Genomic DNA, 20,347 nt, shown 5'->3' with positions numbered 1-20,347 from the left:
ATTGCCAACAAACACATGAAAGGATGCTCAATATCACTAATCATTAAAGAAATGCAGTTCAAAACTGCGATGAGGTATCACCTCACACCAGTCAGAATGGCCATCGTCAAAAAATCTACAAACAATAAATGCTGGAGAAGGTGTGGAGAAAAGGGAACCCTCTTGCACTGTTGGTGGGAATGTAAATTGATACAGCCACTATGGAGAACAGTATGGAGGTCCCTTAAAAAACTAAAAATAGAACTACCATATGACCCAGCAATCCCACTACTGGGCATATACCCTGAGAAAACCATAATTCAAAAAGAGTCATGTACCACAATGTTCATTGCAGCACTATTTACAATAGCCAGGACATGGAAGCAACCTAAGTGTCCAACGACAGATGAATGAATAAAGATGTGGTAGGGCTTCCCTGGTGGCTCAGTGGTTGAGAGTCCACCTGCCGATGCAGGGGACACGGGTTCATGCCCCGGTCTGGGAGGATCCCATATGCCGCAGAGCGGCTGGGCCCGTGAGCCATGGCCGCTGTGCCTGTGCGTCCAGAGCCTGTGCTTCACAATGGGAGAGGCCACAACAGTGAGAGGCCCTCATACCACAAAAAAAAAAAAAAAAAAAAAAAATATGTGTTACACATATACAATGGAATATTACTCAGCCATAAGAAGAAACAAAATTGATTTATTTGTAATCAGGTGGATGGACCTAGAATCTCTCATGCAGAGTGAAGTAAATCAGAAAGAGAAAAACAAATACTGTATGCTAACACATATATATGGAATCTAAAAAAAAAAAGGTTCTGAAGAACCTAGGGGCAGGACAGGAATAAAGACGCAGACATAGTGAATGGACTTCAGGACACGGGGAGGGGGAAGGGTAAGCTGAGAGGAAGTGAGAGAGTGACATTTACATATATACACTATCAAATGTAAAGCAGATATCTAGAAGGAAGCAGCAGGGAGATCAGCTGGGATAGCAGCCGGGATAGCACAGGGAGATCAGCTCTGTGCTTTGTGACCACCTAGAGGGGTGGGATAGGGAGGGTGGGAGGGAGACACAAGGGGAAGGAGATATGGGGATATTCATATACTATAGCTCATTCACTTTGTTATACAGCAGAAACTAACACAACATTGTAAAGCAATTATACTCCAATAAAGACGTTAAAAAAGTAATGCTACCTAACCTCTTGTGAATAGAAAACAAACACAGATAAATGAGCTCTCTTTGTTTCCCTATTGGCACACAATGAATTACATGGCAGGTGATAACATAAAATTCACAGGAGCATGTGGAACAATAAGAGGTTAAAAAAAAAAAAAAACTCATAGGAACAAAAGGATGGAAGGGAGTTTGTTTCGGCATTAGCAAGTGCTTTCTTCCTAGCTGTTTCCCAACTGGTCTCTATCTATGAATGCCACATTATCCTGTTATTGGAGGATAGACTTTTTGATACTTGCATTTTTCACCTCAATGTTTATAAAACGATTATTACTAAAAGAGTGGAAACATGTTTTAAGGCAGGTTGCCAAATGAAAATTCCAAATTATGACTTTGTCCACAACTGCACAGACACTCAGAAAATGACAGGTTAAACTCTGATGTTTCATTTATTTTTTAAAAATATTTTTTGATGTGAACCTTTTTTTTTTTTTTTTTGCGGTACGCGGGCCTCTCACTGTTGTGACCTCTCCCGTTGCATAGCACAGGCTCCGGACGCGCAGGCTCAGCGGCCATGGCTCATGGGCCCAGCCGCTTTGCGGCACGTGGGATCTTCCCGGACTGGGGCACGAACCCATGTCCCCTGCATCGGCAGGCGGACTCTCAACCACTGCGCCACCAGGGAAACCCGATGTAAACCATTTTTGATGCCTTTATTGTTTGTTACAATATTGCTTCTATGTTATGTTTTGGTTTTTTGACCCCTAGGCATGGGGGATCGTTAGCTCCCCGATCAGGGATCAAACCCGCACCCCCCTGCGTTGAAAGAGCAGAATCTTAACCACTGGACCGCCAGGGAAGTCCCTCTGATATTTTAGAATCATTTAGCTATATTGCGATAAGAAGGAAAGTCTAACTCAACTGTGTTTAATAAGGTACCGTGTTAGAAGTCCTAGTTGCGTTCAGATGCTGATTTATATATATTAACTCTGTGGCTCAGGTCCATAAAGCCATTTATAGAATTAGCATCTTTTGAACACACAAGTTTTTTTTTTTTATTGAAAAAATGATTGTGGAAAGTTTCAGATACAGGCATAGCTCATTTTATTTCTCTTTGCTTTATTGCACTTTGCAGATACTGTGTTTTTTACAAACTGAAGGTGTGTGACTATCCTGTATTAAGCAAATCTATGGGCACCATTTTTCCAACAGCATTTGCTCAGTTCATATCTTTGTGTCACATTTTGGTAATTCTTGCAATATTTTAAATCCTTCACCAGCAAAAAAAATTATGACTGACTGAAGGCTCAGTTGATGGTTGGCATTTATTTAGCAATAAATATTTTAAATTAAGGTATGTACATTGTTTTTTTAGATGTAATGGTATTGCACACTTAACAGACTGCAGTATGGTAAAAACATAACTTTTATATGCTCTGGGAAACCAAAACATTTGTGTAACTTGCTTTATTGCATTTATTTGCTTTCTTGCCATGGTTTGGAACCGAACCTGCAGTATCTCCAGGGTATGCCTGTAAATCCATAAACACATGTAGTATCTGAAGCCACTACAGACAGTTGGGTACCACCACTTTTGGATAAATTTCTATGGATTTCTATCTTCCATATAATGTGCTTTAGTGGCAATGTATCAGAAGTATCAGGGGTAGTAGCTGTCCTTGTGCATTCCACTTGAAATGATCAGCGTGGTGTGCCAGTTGGAAACACAGTCTTCCTGCCTATGACCAACAGCAGTAGAAAGCCCATCTTACTTTTCTCCAGAAACTAGTTTAAATAGGGGTGAAGAATCTAAATAATAAAATAAGACAAAAAGGCAGGATTAAGGTATTCCTTTACTTTCCCAAAGAACCTGAGTTTATGGTACAACTAACAGTACATTTTTAGATAAATAATTTCCACAGGGATCAGAAAAGCTTAAATTGCATGTGGATTAAGTAATGATAAAGTTTGTAAAGGAAAGGGCTATACAGAAAATATTCCTGCATAAAAATGAATGTGACCTCAAAGAAGCAAAACTAGCACTAGCTATGCTATCTGTATTTAGGTAAAATGTCCAAACCTCAAAACAAAATATACTACTAGATTAAGTGTCTCAAAGCTTGCAAAGATAACTTAAATGTAGTAAAAAGGTAATTCACGTAGAGATCTTGTTTTATTAATTTTCCAAATCACATCATGAACTGATATTTTTATGAAATATTTTGCAAAATAAAAAAATATATAGGTAGTTCATTTGTTTTCAAGTTATTTCACATTTTTATGTTTCAGTTTCTGTTAGAATGTGCATAATGGAGTGATCAGTCAATTCAAATGTAGCCGCCTTTTGATAAATCCATAACAAAAGAATCTTATGATTGTGTTTGCTAAAGATATGCTGTTGGTAATACTTGTTCATTTAAGATTTTTTAAATGTCTCAGGTGTGTATTGCTTCTTATTCCTTTAGTGGTTATTAAGGTAAAGGGCAAAATGACAACCTTAGTAATTATAGACCTTGGAATTACTTATTATTTTCTGAAAATATATATCCTAAAAGTGAATGATGAAAGCTCTGCTTGAGCTTCTGATATTCTTTTCCGAAGGTGGAAATTTGAAAGAGGGATTATTTCTATATCTTTTTCCTAGATGTAGTTTCCATCAAGTATCATTCAATTTGAACATTTTTTTTCTTTTTTGTTTTCTCCACACACTTTTAAATTTCAGTTATTTTTTGCTTCATTAAAAGGAATAGAAGGAATTAACAAAAGAAGAGCTTTTCCCCCCCAAGACATCAGAGATAAATGCTAGAAAAATACAAGCTACTTGAAGGTTAGAAAATATGAGCAAGAAGGGTCTCTGCGTAATTTCAAATCTTGATATATTTAAGTTTAATTTTCTTTATTAGTGATAAAACATTTCATTTTTGAATATATTTCATCTTGAGGAAAATAGGTTTATTCTAATGTATTTGTCAATCTGATCATCTAAGTATCTTTTCCATGATCTCTTTTTATCTTCTGAAAACATTAAAAGTTGAAAAGAGGACATGATTTGGCATCTGAGAGTAAATGCCTTGAGGTATTTTTTAAATTATGAAAACTGCTGACTGAAAAGTAAAAACAGATTTTGAAATAATTTATTTTCAGAAATATTGGCAGCTTATCCTCTGCTTTCAAATGAACAACATGGTAGGGGTTTGTTTCTGTTTCAGAGAGACAATTTAACAGTACCGTTTCGCTGTTTTAATAGAAAAATGAACATTGAATAGGCTCATAATAACAGTTTTAATAAATTCAGATCATCACCTCAGGATATTAATAACCTGATTTGTTTTGAAGTATTAAATGAAGAAATATACTGGGAAACAGAAACTTAGCAAGTTTTACATATCAATCATAAAATACTGCAGAATAATTTTTAATTTATTCACGCTTTTATTAATATTTTCATTCCCATTCTTTCATTTACTGATCCTTAACTGTATATCAGAATTCAAGATCAGTACTAAGCATACAAAATTTATTAAGACAAAGTCCTTGAGTTCAAGGAACTCATAAATTACTGGGTAGAAGTTTAACGTGAATTGCAAAGCAGTATAACTGCTGTGTATAGTAATTTTCACAAGGAGCTGGGGAAACTGAGCAGAAAGAGGAAAAGCAGGAAGGACACAGAAAATGGTTCACAGAGAAAATCATTTAGAATCAGATCCTGAAAATGAGTAGAGATGACCATTAAAGGGACAAGAGAGGTATGTCGGGAAGAAGTGGTACTCTTTTTTTTTTTTTTTTTTTTTTGCGTTACGCGGGCCTCTCACTGCTGTGGCCTCTCCCGTTGCGGAGCACAGGCTTCGGATGCGCAGGCTCAGCGGCCATGGCTCACGGGCCCAGCCGCTCCGCGGCATGTGGGATCCTCCCAGACCGGGGCACGAACCCGGGTCCCCTGCATTGGCAGGCAGAGTCTCAACCACTGCGCCACCAGGGAAGCCCCAGAAGTGGTACTCTTAACAGTTTATAAACATTTCAAAATATGCAAAAGTTTTATTGTCACTGGAGTATAAAATGCAGAAAACTGCTAACAGGTAAGTCCTACTAAGGAATTTGGGTTTGACTTCCACAGACTTTTGGATTCCAGAAGCATTTTAAGTGAGAATTACACAGTCAGCTTTGAATTTCAGAACATTAGTTGGCTGTGGTATCGAGGAATAACTGGGAGAAAATATAAGTGATACTGAAGTGGTAAAAAGAAGTAAACTAATAGGGAAGTTGAACAAGAAGGGGCATCTCAGTATATTTCCCCATTTCTGACTTGAGTTTTTAGGGCATGATTGTACCATTAATCAACCTAGGAGGGTTAAAAACGGGAAAAAGCTTTCAAGAAGAAAGTCCTTGAAATATTGATCCTTACCAATATTTATTAATTACCTCACATATGTAAGATACCATGTTGCTCACAAGAATACAATGGAATATAAGGAACGTCTTTGATATATATATATATTTTTTAGCCTAGATGGGGAGTAATATATAATTTAGCATGTAAAATTTCAGAATAGATATGATAGCTTCTCAATGAGTGCTATAGGTAGTAAACCCCAAATATAGTCAGAGAATGAACAGATTGTATTTACCTTAACAGGTGGGAAAATTAGTAAATAGATTTATAGATGAGTAGAGGAAAATAAGTCTGAATGAATGGATTTTGCATTCAAGCAGAAGTCTTGAATGGTGGGCAAAAGCATTATACAAGAAAATAATTACAGGTTTTTGTACAGGTGAGATATCAAGAGGTTTGGTAAGATTAATATAGCAATGTATAGGTGGTATTTTGTGCAGTTAGCTGGAAGCAGGAACACCATTTAGACTCTTAAAATAACACAAGTAAGAGATGTATGTTGAAATGGGTTGACATTTCTCCTTTTAAAGGGTAATGATGCTTTCAGGATTCAGAGGAACTCATTTTAACGGAGTAAAAGATATGATAGTTAATAATTTACTTTTTCCAATATGATTATTCCATCCCTTCCCCCAAATAATTTTTCTGTCGATCTGCAGGGGCAAACTTATTTCCACTTGTATTTAAGGAGAAATGAGAAGAGGTATACAGGTTTCGACATGTCAGAAAAAATTATGTAACTTGTGACAGTTAGAAATTGAAGGTACCTTAGAGATCATGTTATTTAGAGCTTAATTTTACAAATAGCAATGGAGGGGCGGCTTTAAATACTTGTCAAAGATCAAAGAATGAATTAGAGGCAGATTTGGGAATAAAATGAAACTGTTCCCTGTCCAATCTTTTACTCTACCAATTTAGATCTGGGGGGAAAGAGATTCAAATAAAGAAAAAAGAAAGCAAAGTGTGAAGGCTTCCAAAGAATTTGAAATATTCAGTAGCGTAAGTTTAAATTTGAAGATAATGAATAAATAAGAATCCTTCTGGCCCTTAAGATCTAAATGAACTTACCCTGAACCTCATCCCTATTCTAGTGCAGGAATTTAAAATGCTGCCTAAGTTCCCATTAATTGTCAGGGGAAGAGGGCAGGCGGACAGATACTCATGCTCTCTTAACATCCTTTGCCTCATGCCTCCTATTATTTCTTCTGTCCCGTGTAGAACTGGGTGTGACATTCATTCCCTTCTTTGTCCCTCTCCAAAACAAAACCTCAAAAAAATACAAAGATCATTGTAGATTTTCTTGAAAAACTGAAAGCACTAGGAGATCTCATTGGCAAACATCAAGGCAAATAACAATAGAATTTAACTCAACATTGTTTCTACTCCTCTTTAGCTTCTTTTCCCACAGAGTGCCCCAGTCTTTCTTCATTCCTTTGTTCCCAATCCACCTGGCTTTTCTCTTTTTTATTTTTCTTTCTGGTTTTCCAGAACAGCAAGCACTCTGTGCCAGACCTTAGCCTCCTCCGTTGAAACCTTTCGAGCAGCATATGGGGGCCCTAGTGAGGACTGCTCTCCTTCTAGGAGCTTCCTGCTGCTGTGTTCTTCATCTTACTTCCAAACCAAAGAAAACATTTATTTATTCAACAACTTCAGAGAGACATACTAATGAATGTCTCTATTATACTAGATAAAGTGCCAGGAAGTGGAGCTACAGGAGTGAAAAAGGCTCCTGATCTCAAATAGAATAATAATTAAAAAGAAAATATTGTAAAGTGTCTTTCAGTTTAATTAACCGAGTAATTTATATGCATTTAATAGCACAGGATCAAACTTGAAGATAATGAATAAACAGGAATATTTTTGTCCCTGAAATCTACATGAATTCACCCTAGACTTCAGCCCTATTCCAGTATAGCAATTTAAAATGCTGCCTACTGTTAATTAATTTTTTGATTATTTAAGTCTCCTAACAATTCCATGGATTAGATAAGAGAGGTGGTATGGTTGACATTACTCAGATTCCTCTACCTTAAGCTTTTAGGTTGGAATTCTTACCAATTCATGACTAAAATTTCACTTTGAGAAGAGAAATATTCTAAGGAATGATGCCCTGTACTACTCTTTCTTTAACTTCTCCTTTGATTTTTGAATGGAAACTAAAACCCTGGTAGAGTTAATGACTGTTTTACCTACTACAATTATTCAAATGATATCATTTCTATTATATCCTGCACAAAGAACTAGTAAGTGTAAAACATGAAAAAAATCATCATCCATCCACTTCAGTTATTAAAGGCTCTACTATGCATTTTTGTTTTCATGTTTCCTCAATTTTTTAAATATTATGATGAAGTCAATTAAAAGTAAGATAATGCTGGACATTTTTTTTAGAAGAAACTTCGTTCTCAGAGCTTATTTGAGCATTGATTGATCTTATCTGGTACCTAAGCGGCTGCATTAGAAAATTCCTTGATTTAGTGAAGAGAGTTTTGATTAATAAAATGCATTTAATATTTAACATTCAAGAATATCTTTTCAGTGTCTAAACTTCAGATTTCAAAATTCAGCATGAGACTATGTTACTTGAAGCTATGACATTTGGGGAATAGAGATTTCACATATTAATGAGTAGACCCATGCTGGGACATTAACTCTACAGATACAACGTGTACATCTTCTGTGGCTGACTTTCATAAAGGAAATTGATAGAGAGAGGGAATTAAGAAATACTGAATTCTTACAGTGAACCAAATATCCTATTTAGTTAAAACCTAACCCAAACTGCAAGGTTGGCATTACTATACGTATTTGTATCAATGGAAATTGAAGTTTGGAGAGATTAAATAACTTGCTCAAGGTCACTTAGATGGAATGAAGCAGCTGGCATTGCTTCCCAAAATGGCTAATTTTAAAGTTCATAGTGTATCCATAAGAAAACCTGAACTCCAAGATTCTAGCCTCATCAATAAGGTATTTACTTTCTCTGAGTAGAGCATCCTCATTTTTCAAGTGTAAACAATCTATTATCTACATATATTAAAAATGTTGGTGAGAAAAAATTAGATAATTTATATAAAACTAATATTTCAAAGCATAGAGGTATTTTTGCCTTGCTTGTATATATATTACTGATCACAGGTTCTTCTACACAAACCCAATAACCCCATAAAATAGTATCTGAAATTAACCACAGTAGAATTCATGAAGCTGATGGCTGGAGAGATGCTATATTTCACAGAATTTTTTTTTCAGTTACTATGAAGTTGAGGACCTGGGAATACCAGGAATTTTTGGTTTCCTTTTCTTGTCCTGCCTTCTGAAGCAAATGCCTTCCCAAAGCATATATGGAGGCCAGTGGGTTGATAATGAGTAGCTTAGAGTGTAGCACTTAGAGTATAGATAGCCATACTAGTAGGGATACATAAATTTATTTTAATGATGTTTTTAATTGGGTGAGATTATTTTATGTTAGGCATTTGTAAAGAGTAGCATCCTAGCGTATGGCTAAAACTGTTTTTAAGTATAAAGTAGGACCACAATTCATATATACTCTTTCTTCTTTCTAACAAAAAATATGCCATTCTTATTCTTTCGTTTAAAGGCTAGAAATTATCCTATGAATGAGATCCAGTATTTTTTGACCATGAGGTTTGCCTGACCATGACAAGAGTTAACAGTCTATGTTTCTCTGTATCTTATAACATTGTCATCACTTTAAATTATCTGAAATATCCTTTAGCATCTATACAATCAAGCAAAACTGACATTGTGCCCTTTTGAACAATCCTTTTCAAAAGCAATAAAAAATAAATATTTATTTAGTCAACAAGTTTAAATATACATATTAATAAATGTCTATGTTATGTTCCTTTTTCTCCTTTTTCTGTCCCTCTTCCTTTTTGGTTTCCATGGTTTCTATAACTTAAGATGTGAGAATTCATAATACATTTTTTTTTTCCTGAAGTGAGGATAAAGCAGATCTTTTTGTTCCAAATAAATGTTGACTAATGGTTAGATTTATCAGGTAAAATATATGATGCCCAGTTAATTTTGAATTTCAGACAAACAACAAATGATTTTTAGTATAAGTATATCCTCTGCAAGTATTGCATACTTATACTAAAATATGATTTTATGTTTAACTGAACTTCAAAATTAATTGTGTCCAATATTTTTCATTGCTAAGTCTGGCAACCCTACCAATAGTCTGATGTTTGTAAAATTTTCCCGTTCATGGGAAATATATATTTATATATTTTTTGATTTTTTATGCTGTGAGAGTTTGTTTCTGGCTCAGATGGCTTTTATTTTTCCTCACTGATTTCCTTTTAAGATTATCATTGTTGCTTATTAATTGTTGCCCTTTTGGCTCATTTTAGAACAAAAAGTGAGAGGATGAGATTAATTTTCTCATTATCTGGAAGTCTATAGTTAGTTAATTATTTATGATATTTTATGCAGTTTTCAATGTAGCCCCTTAGGTGGTATGATTATACATTTATTTCTTCAAGTATCTTTTTTTTAATCATCAATAGTTTTCTATATTGATACTTAGAATCAACACCTTTATCAGTCTTTCATCCTCATTGTAAAATTAAACTTTTGATAACATTCTACTTTCACTTTCATTGATATATTCTGTACTAAGTTATTATACTATATGTGCCATTCTGTGTTTTAAAATAAATATTGCTACTGTTCTTTAATTATATTTCTGCCATCTTGTCTGGGAAGTTTTCAAAATTATAAAATAGTAGAAATTAACTTGTGAACTTTGCCTATGGATAGCTATCTCACTTGGAAATTATATCTTATTTTAAAATGCCAAAGGGGTCTGTCCTTGAGACTTAGAAATTTGTGCCTTAGAATGTTGTTTCAAATGCCAGCCCCTCCACAGTCACAAAATCAGTGTTTTATCTAAAACTGTTACTTTACTTTCAAAGACCTATTTCTAAAAATTGTCCACTCACAGAAATAAAATATTTTAAAAAATACCAAAAGAGGAAACTCCTTAAAGAAATAATTTGTGAAAACAGTTAAATAAATAAACAGTATATGCCTTACATATCCTCTCTAGGAAAAAACAAAACAAACAAAAAACCACCAGCAACTAATAAAATCCAATAAGAGGTCAACAAATGTGGATAGCTTTTAGCTTATAAACTGAAATCCGCAATCTAAGGAATTTACTGGAGCAGAACCTTGTACACTTACCCTTAGAACCATAATATAGATGTTACAGACTGAAAAAAACCTCTTCCTCTGTGATTCAAGACCAAATCTGCATTGCTGTTTACTGTAGAGGAGTCCTCTGGTGATTCTAGCATATTTCCCTACATATACACTTACTTTTAAGGAATTTAAATGTTAGCTCTAATTTCCTAGTGGCAATTTTTTCATTGCTTATTGAATCAATATATTTAATATTGTTCTTCATGATAAGTAGAAGAAGCTTCACTTTGTAGGTGTAAAATTCGTATTTTTTACTTGCATTGTATTGTTGAGCTACTGTTGGGGCCATTGATGGAGCAGCCATGACATTGTTACACCGAGATGTTTGAAGATGATTAAACCAAAAGAAAATAAAGTTTATTCTGAAGGGAATGATCTCATTTATGTAAAATTACAAAAGAAAAAAAAAAGAAGGCTGTTTTTTCATCTTTAACGAGTGTTTTTGCATTTGATTTTTGGAAAGGAAAATCATTTTATTTGCTCAGTTAAATTAGAAAAAAGCTCTGTCAACCTGGAAAATCAAATGGAGTCAATAAATGGAAGTTTAGATAGAGTATCATTCAACTACCTGAGCATGTGACCTCTTCAGATAGCTGTGATCCCAGGTGAAGTCCACTCTAATGAACTCAAGCCGTTCATGGTTTTAGATTGAGCCTTAATTCCAGAAAGGTCAAAGTAAGGTGCCCTGTTCTCTGTAGTTCGATGATCACTCTAACTAAAGGCTAGTGCTGCTTGTGGGCAAATTGCTAAATGCCCTATGGACCTATGTCTTGAAACAATTAATACTATACTACATCAGAGCTCACTCTCCACATTTTCATTCAAGCTTTGCTGCTTGTAGAAAGAACTGAATATTGTGACCTATACATCCCTCAAATTCACTTACCTGGAAATAAAGAAAAGGGAAGGAAATGGATCTTGCTCTATGATCAGAAGGTGAAAATTCTCACTCAGTCTGAACTTTTATAAATAAGATCATTTTAAAAAGGGTCAACATGGTGAAACTTAGATTTACCCTCCTTGGCCCTTCACTACCTTAAACTCCTTTTCCAATTTTTCTCTTTTATTTTCTGTACTTCTATTTTCAGTTGTCCCATTTTTAGAAGAATATTTGGTGCATAACAGTAGTAATGAAAACCAGTGTGTCTGTACACTTGCTTATACTGACTCCTGGATTCACGTTATCCTCAGGCACTGAAGGAGCAGTGTTCGGGCACTCTGTTGAAACACCTCACATCAGAGCAGAACCTTCCCAAGACCTCAGGTAAGTCCTGGCATTTATACCTGTGTCATTGTTTCCACCACTGATGATGGTCCTTGATATATAAAGAACTAAAGCAGAAAATATGCTACGTAACTGTATAAAGAATTGACATTCCCTGCCTACATGGTAAATACGTAATTGGATATTTCATTGAGGGTAAGAAAATGTGAGTTATTATTCTGTCCTTCTGTATATTTTTCCTTTACAAACATACAATGGATATAAAATAAACATATCGGACAGGAGGAGTGTAGAAAAAGAAAAGAAAAGGCAGTTATAGAGGATGTTGAGGGGAGGACTAATAAAAATAGGGATTTCAGAAAATCTGATATAGATAATGAAATATATGGCACGCATAGGCATAAAGAAAGGGGAGGCAGAGAGTGAGAGAAAGCTGTAAATAGTCAGGGAGGCTTAAGTAGAGGGAAATCAGAAACAAATGTAAACAGTGATCAGTAAAAGGCAGAACTTAATTGCCCTGTGATATGCTCCTCAATTTAATATTTCCAGTGGAATAAGCTCCATCTGTCAGTTTGAGAGGACAACATTATAAGGTATTCTCCCCTTATGATTATTCTCCCATAATCATGGCAATCACTGATAAAAGTTGAAATACTAAAATCTATTAACTTATCTATTGTTCTTAATTCAGTAAATATATATTTAATATATACTTTATATATTTTATATAAAATTATGCCTATTATAATAACTTGTGGTAATCATTTTGTGATATATACATTTATCAAAATCATTATGTTGTATACCTTAAACCAATACAATGTTATATGCCAATAAAAAAGATGTTTCCTCTAATTTCAAATAGGTATCTTTTTTTTAACATCTTTATTGGAGTATAATTGCTTTACAATGGTGTGTTAGTTTCTGTTATATAGCAAAGTGAATCAGCTATACATATACATACATCCCCATATTTCTTCCCTGTTGCATCTCCCTCCCTCCCAGCCTCCCTATCCCGCCCCTCTAGGTGGTCACAAAGCACCAGGGTGATCGCCCTGTGCTATGTGGCTGCTTCCCACTAGCTATCGGTTTTACATTTGGTAGTGTATATATGTCCATTTGCTATGATATGAAAAAAGACAACCCATATTGATATAAAAAACTAAATTACATATTTAAAATCATTTTTAAAGCTCAATTAAATTATTAACCTGACAGATAGAGTCTTTGTCTTGAAACACAATAAAATATTACGCAAAATACCCATTTTATTTCATAAAGAGCAGGCTCAGCCCTTCCTACTTGGATGAGTGGAAAAAATGCTCAAATAAAAATAGAAAAATAAAGTTGAAAAATGCTAATTAAAAAAAACGTCATACTTTGGACTTCCCTGGTGGTGTGGTGGTTAAGAATCTGCCTGCCAATGCAGGGGACACAGGTTCGAGCCCTGGTCCAGGAAGATCCCACATGCCACGGAGCAACTAAGCCTGTGCGCCACAACTACTGAGCCTGTGCTCTAGAGCTCGTGAGCCACAACTACTGAGCCCACGTGCCACAACTACTGAAGCCTTCACGCCTAGAGCCTGTGCTCCTCAACAAGAGAAGCCACTGCAATGAGAAGCCCGCACACCCCAAGGAAGAGTAACCCCTGCTCGCCACAACTAGAGAAAGCCCGCACGCGGCAACAAAGAACCAACGCAGCCAAAAATAAATAAATTTATTTTTAAAAAGTCATACTTTTACAACAGTAAATATTGCAGACCTTTATAGTTCATTGATAAAATTCCTTTAAAAAACTCAGTTTTTCACTAGTTGAGTAGCCCAGATTCAAACAAGCTAGTTAAGAATAACAGGAGAAGGTGCCCCTCTTCATGCGATCAGGCATTTTTTAATAAGACAAATATAATAATTATTTACTTTATGCTGAAACCCCAAGGATTTAGGAGTGTTGAAGAATATGTGAAAACAGTGTCTCATAGTGTGTTATAGTCTTGATTTATGACTATTCTCATTTAGGACCTCTACATTTTTGTATAAATTATCTTTTCCTTCTTTACTTAACAAGGTTGTGTTGCCACTAGAATGGGATCTACGTCTTCCTTGCTTACCTTTAGTTCAATAACAGCCAGCCACTCTATCTCACACATAATAGTGTTATTATAATTGGTTAACATGAATTACTGAAACTTAGTAAAACTGAATAATGAGGATGCTAGATGCCTGTATATAAGGAATGTGTTATCATTTGTTTTTGTATTACTAAGACATGTGACTAACGTTGATTCCAACTGTTCTTGAGCTGTGTTTTAACATAGATACCAGAGTTTCATTCAATAAAAAAATTGTAATTACTAAGTTCTAAAAGAAACTTTTTTTTACTTCTAACGTTTTAGTAATTATGTACTCGTTTCACAGATTTTCATTATGAAAAGCCTATTGCCAAAAAAGGATAAGAACCAACTGCTATTTTAATTACTTTACTGACATGTCTCAACATTCATAAGTATGAATGTGAATTAAATTATAATTAGTATATCATGTCTCCAGTTTTTATTTTCTAATTATTCATAAATTATTTAAACATTGACCTAAGCGAGGCTTAGCTGCTAGTACTAAAAGCAGATTGGCAGCCCCCAAGATGAGTGGTACTGATCTAAATTCCAAAATAGAAACAGAAGCAAAGCACAGTAATGACGAGGTTATTCAATTATTCATTTGTGTACTGAAGATTAAAAGCAGTGTCTGAGGAGAGCCTTACGAGTCTTGCTGACAATTTTCCTTTCAGGGCAATAAGAAGTACCCTTAGTTGACACCTAAGTCTAATCAACAAGGTGACAGCAGTTGACCAAGTAAATAAAATGTAATTTAGGGAGTAAGAAGCCATGTTGTCTTTGATTTTGCTTTTGTCAAGAATAAAAGACTTTAGAAAGAAACATTTCAAAAAGTTTACTGTAGAGTTTAGGTAATATTTTGGTGTGGAAATGTAGTAGATTGCTATAATTTATTTACTCAACGGCTGTTTGATGAATGCTTGCTATGTGCCAAGGTCTGTGCTAGTAGTCTTCATGTGCATTTTAACAATACAGGTGTAGATTTTCTTTAATTTTTTTTAATATAAGGTGATATTGTTTTTCGGCAGGGACTTATTTGTTAAAAGGCTAAACAACAAATAGTAAGGACATCATAGCACTTTGCCTGAAATAGTCCAAGTATAAATGTTCTTTTTATTTTTTCTTAAACTAATATGTAGCTAAATTATTATAGCTCAATAGGATTTCTGCCCTCTTTGGTGGGAAGTGATAAAATCTATAATGTAATGCCCATTGTCCAAGGATTGTTTGGATCTGAGTTTTATTAACTGCTCCAAGAATAAGGCAAGAATTTAGACTTTGGTTTAGTAAAATGAGTTACTATTTAATGATATAATTGGTATCATTTCCATTCTTGTATGCATATAATTTAAAACTGAAATGTGAGGTTTGCAGGCTCCAAATTAATCTCTGGAAACACATAGCTTTGATTTACATAGTTCCCGTGTTCAAGGAAAAGCCACCGTTTATTAAATGGTAAGGATTTTCCCTGAGACAATTTGTCAATAAAGGGGTAATATACTTCACTGGTATTTTTCCACCTATGAGAAAAAAATGGTAATAAAGTAGTATTTTTCTCCTCCCCACTTCCCTTCCCCAAACCTCTCCTTCTCTCCCCTTTTCCCTCTTCCTTCCCTTTCTTTCCTCCTTCCTTCCTTTTATTCTTTCATTCTATGTATGTGTTTGTATATTAGAGTTTGTAGCAAATGTGGGTAATGAGAAGCTTGCCTACCCTTCCAGTCATGGGAACAGGGAGCAAAAATTGACCTAGGGATTTTTTGATCTAATTTTCAGGAAGAGACCATAAGGGGTGTGCAAGTGGGCAGGAAACAATACAAATGGTGGAAACAAAAACAATGTGATTTGCAGCTGAAAAAAGCTCAGGGTAGCCCTAAGTGATAAGACAGTAAAAGTGGTAAGATAGTATAAGAATATATGTTCAGGTCACAGTTTGCATTGGATTTTTTTTTCTAAAAACACTTTTCTGTGCAATTCTCCATTTATTTCATCCTTGAAATGGCAAATAACGAGTGCCAACTCTGTCTCTGTTACTGTATTAAATATTTAGCAAGAACAAGGCACATGATACTCAAGTTCTGCTTAAGTTTCCATTTAGTAATTGCATCGTGCAACTTAGTTTAAGAGAAGTCTAAACCATTTTCTCAGAATGTTGAGAATTCTGGAAATCTAGGCCACTCATTTTCAAATTTGAAAATTATGTAACACCTTAAAAACAAAATCTTGTTATGGCTTCGGTATCTAAACACCAAAACTGAATTGCTTGGAAAAAATAGGCAGCAGAGTGACTCGAGTTCAACATTAATCCTTCTCTCTACTATAATCCCTGGATACCCACTATAAAAACTCCTCTGAAATGCACTGCTGTGATTACTATAATGCTATAAAAATGAACACAATTGTTCTTCACTAATTCCAGTGACTAATTGCATAGAAATTCACAAGTTTTGCCAATACATGTGGACTTCATTTTTCAACAGGCCTTTTAGAAAGTATTTTGTAGTAAAATAAATAGTTTAAGTATATGTTGTCAACCCTCAGTGGAAGCTTGAGAATTTCCATGGAGAAGAGAATCAGGGCATCATTTAACTGTTGATATTCTGTTACCAAAAGTCTACTTAGTAGATGGTTCTAGAAGAAAATCCAGGTTTAGTCTGATTCGAGTTCCAAGATCTGAGCCCAGGACATTCTAGAGGGATTCTAGGCTGATTTGAGAAGTGGAGGGTATCTGGAGAAAACCAGTCCAACCAAAAACTGGCATTGTAAACTATATAAATTATTTTTCTTTATGATTTCTAGGCTTCAGTCTTGTTTCAAAGGTTTCCCTTTTCTAGAGTTGGATATTTCCTGGGTTTTTTCTTCTAATTTTGTTGTTTATTTTGTACACTAGGTCATTTCTTAGTTTTATATTTTGAGTAAATAAAATGGGAAATTATGTTCTGAATTTTCTTCCAATTTTCTATTGAAAATTACAGTCTATAATTTATTAGTTTTTATATTTTGAATAGATAAAACTGGAAATTATTCTTGCAGAGCATGTTAAGGATTTAATGTTATTTCTTCTGTATGGATAGTCAATTTATTAAGCATCATTTATTAAATAACCTCATATTTTCCACCCCAAAATGATTGCTACAACTTGTCAAATATTAACTTCTCATAAATACTTGCCATCTGTTTTAGATTGTATTGTGTTTCATTGACCAAATTTCCATTTCTAATTTTGATATCATTTTTTAATTAAAATACCTTTATATTAAGTTCTAATTTTAAAAGGAAAATCTCCTACTGTATCTTCATTTAACAAATCTGGTAATTGTCACACATATTTTTCCCCTCAAAATATTTTGACATAAAGTTTTAAGTTTCAAGAGACTCTACTGAGATTCTTGTTGGAATTTTATTACATATATTTATTATTTTTGATATATTGGAATTTTCATGATATGGAAGTATAAATATGAGCTTATTTTTTCCAGGAATACCTCAAAACTCTTGAATTTTCAGGTAAAGTAAAGAATATCAGATGTCCTTTCTAGGTATCCCTTTCCTGGAAATAATTGTAAAATACAGACTTTGAATAATATAGCATTTATATTAATATAGTGATTTAACAACAGGAATTACATATTTTTAGAGTATCCCTGTATGTCTTTAATATCTTTATTGCATTGTAATACAGTCAATAACAGTCAAATATTAGCATCAATTAACAGTTTTCCTATTTATATTTTCATAGTATACAGTTCTACAAATTTTACCAAAAAAAAACAAAGATAATCCTGTAAAATCTGTGACCACACTTTCTTTCCCGACATCGTATTATGAAAATTCTCAAACATACTACATGTTGAGAGTATCTTATAGAAAGCGCCTATATAACCCCCAGCTAGATTCTCCTAGTATCATTTTTCTATATGTCTTAAATTATGTATACATTTCCACTGTCCATCCACCAGTAGATCTTAATTTTTATGCATTGAACATAAATTGTATAAATCTGTACACTTTTCCTGATCACTTCAGCATGTACATCATTAGTATCCAAGATCATTTACAGTTTCTTTCCTTTTGTTGTAAAATAATTATGCAATGACATTCACAAAGCCTAAATGCATATTTGCTGGGTTTTGAAAAATACATACACCTGTGTAATCCAAATTCTTCTCAAGATATAAAGCATTATCATCACTCAAGAAAGTTCCCTCATTTCCTTCCTGGTAAATCCCCACCACTACCCACCAGAAGCAAACTACTCTCATTCTTTTTCACCCTGTATTAGATTAGGCTGACTTAGTACTAATATAAATTGATCATACAAGATGTACTTCTTTGTAGGATTTATTTCATTCCACATAATGTTTTTGAGAGCCATTCATGATGTTGTCTGTATCAATAGTTCCTTCTGCTTTATTGCTGATCCATTATATGAACATACAGTATTTTATCTATGCATTTTCATAATTGAAGGATGCTTGGGATGTATCTGGCTATGTTAAGTTTTATATAAAAATTCCAGAGCTTTCCAAAGTGGTTGTATCATTTTACTCTTTGTCGACGAAAATTCAATTAACAATCAAGTTAAGAAGAATTAATGAAAGGGAATTTTATTCAAGCCAAATTGAGGATTATAATCCAGGAGACAGACTCTCAGAAGCCCTGAGAACTATTCCACCTGTCAGAAGTGGAAAGCACAGTCATGTACATTTTTGAGACAAAGGATCAAACATCAAAATGGCATACTGGTATTTTACATAAAGTTCACTGAAGATTCACAGTCCAGGTAAGCATAAGCGTCGTACAAAGGGAACAGCAAGTCATTATGACCCCCTAAGATTTGGGAAAGAATGCTATTCTTTTAAGAAGTTGCATAGCTAGTGTCAGAAGAAAGGAAAAAAAAGATCTTTCTGTGGAGCAGGCAGGCATTCCTACCTTTGAGGCGCTCTGGTTCATGTTTAATGGAGATGCACACTGCACATTAGGGACAGAGGGAGGAGGACCAAACTAAGAGAGGGAATTTTATTTTTAAATTTTCTTGTCCTTCCTTAAAATAGCTTTTAGTGTATTACTATAAATATATGGCTAACACACTAATAAAGAACAGATCTAATGATGTTCTGCAATGAATAAAATATTTTATGTTTAAGGTGCACTGTAATTTTATTTATTAGGTAACTGAGCCCCAGTGAGGTTAACTGGATTGAAAATTTCTAGTAGAACTCGTGTAGAAACTATGAGCTTATTATTCAAAGTCCTATGTTTAATTCTTTCATTAGACTGATGTAACTTTTGCTGAATTTCCCAGACTGCTTCTTGGAAATAACTTTCATTACTTCATAGTATGCAGCAACACTTTTAATACATATAGGAAATACTTTTTCTATATCCTGCAGTTTATAATATAGCCTCTAGAAGTACCCAGCTTCTAGTAAGAGCCTGGGAAGATATTATTTATAAAATAGTCAATGAAATATATTATTACACCATCATCAAATCCTTTTGATAAATTGGGATAACTGGTAACATGATGTCTACTTTTTATTTTATATATTTTAAGTTTTGTGTCTACATCTACTTTTTCTATAATGTTCTTTGGATAGTTAATATCATGATCATATGCTTACCTGATTTCAGAACCTTTTAAAAGTGCCACATTGTGCTTAAATGCAAATATTACTTTCTTATTGTCAGAATTCATGGAGTTTAACACTTGCAGTTTGGATGGAAATATAGGACAAAATTTGCACACCGCTTGTGAAAAATGTGTTTTTTCCTTATTCACCAAGTGATAGACCTAGAGACAATGGGCAGTTCTAGGTAGGTAATGTGTGTAAATGTAATATTTAAATGTAAGTATACATGTAATTGTGAATATTGATATTGGATGATTCAGGTTAATACATGCATCTGTAGATGCTCACACTGAACGTATGCTATTCACAGTAGCGTTAATTTGAAGATTTTAGGTCTCCATATACATTGTAGTCCTGCTATGAAATTTTTGCTGCCCAAAATTTAGTTTATTTGCTTATGCTAAATAGTCAGTCAAGCTTGTAAAAACTAGTTTGCAGCTTACTTTAATTTTCATGTTCATAAGAAATATTTGAATACCACAACATGTTCCTTTGAAAATAGAATTATGAAATCCTCCAAATGATCTAATAAATTTTTATTATATACTCTATCTGCACGCTCTCCATAATTAAAGTTCCTAGTGTATATTACTTACCC

At 34.1% G+C, this 20,347-nt stretch overlaps 1 protein-coding gene across 3 annotated transcripts in view; it reads left to right on the top strand.

Moving 5' to 3' along the window:
* The window catches only part of SGCZ (sarcoglycan zeta), a 318,224-nt gene that overhangs the window by 288,187 nt on the left and 9,690 nt on the right, over nucleotides 1-20,347 (top strand). For all 3 annotated transcript variants that reach the window (XM_060001370.1, XM_060001371.1, XM_060001369.1), the window contains one exon: nucleotides 11,975-12,047. In XM_060001370.1, coding sequence (XP_059857353.1) covers nucleotides 11,975-12,047 — 73 coding nt within the window. The remainder of the gene's footprint in view (nucleotides 1-11,974; nucleotides 12,048-20,347) is intronic.

Source organism: Delphinus delphis, chromosome 21 (genome assembly GCF_949987515.2).
Source record: "Delphinus delphis chromosome 21, mDelDel1.2, whole genome shotgun sequence".
In the NCBI taxonomy this organism is placed as follows: Eukaryota; Metazoa; Chordata; class Mammalia; order Artiodactyla; family Delphinidae; genus Delphinus; species Delphinus delphis.
Note: the sequence above shows the minus strand (reverse complement) of the source record. Positions and strands in the feature narration are given on the sequence as shown.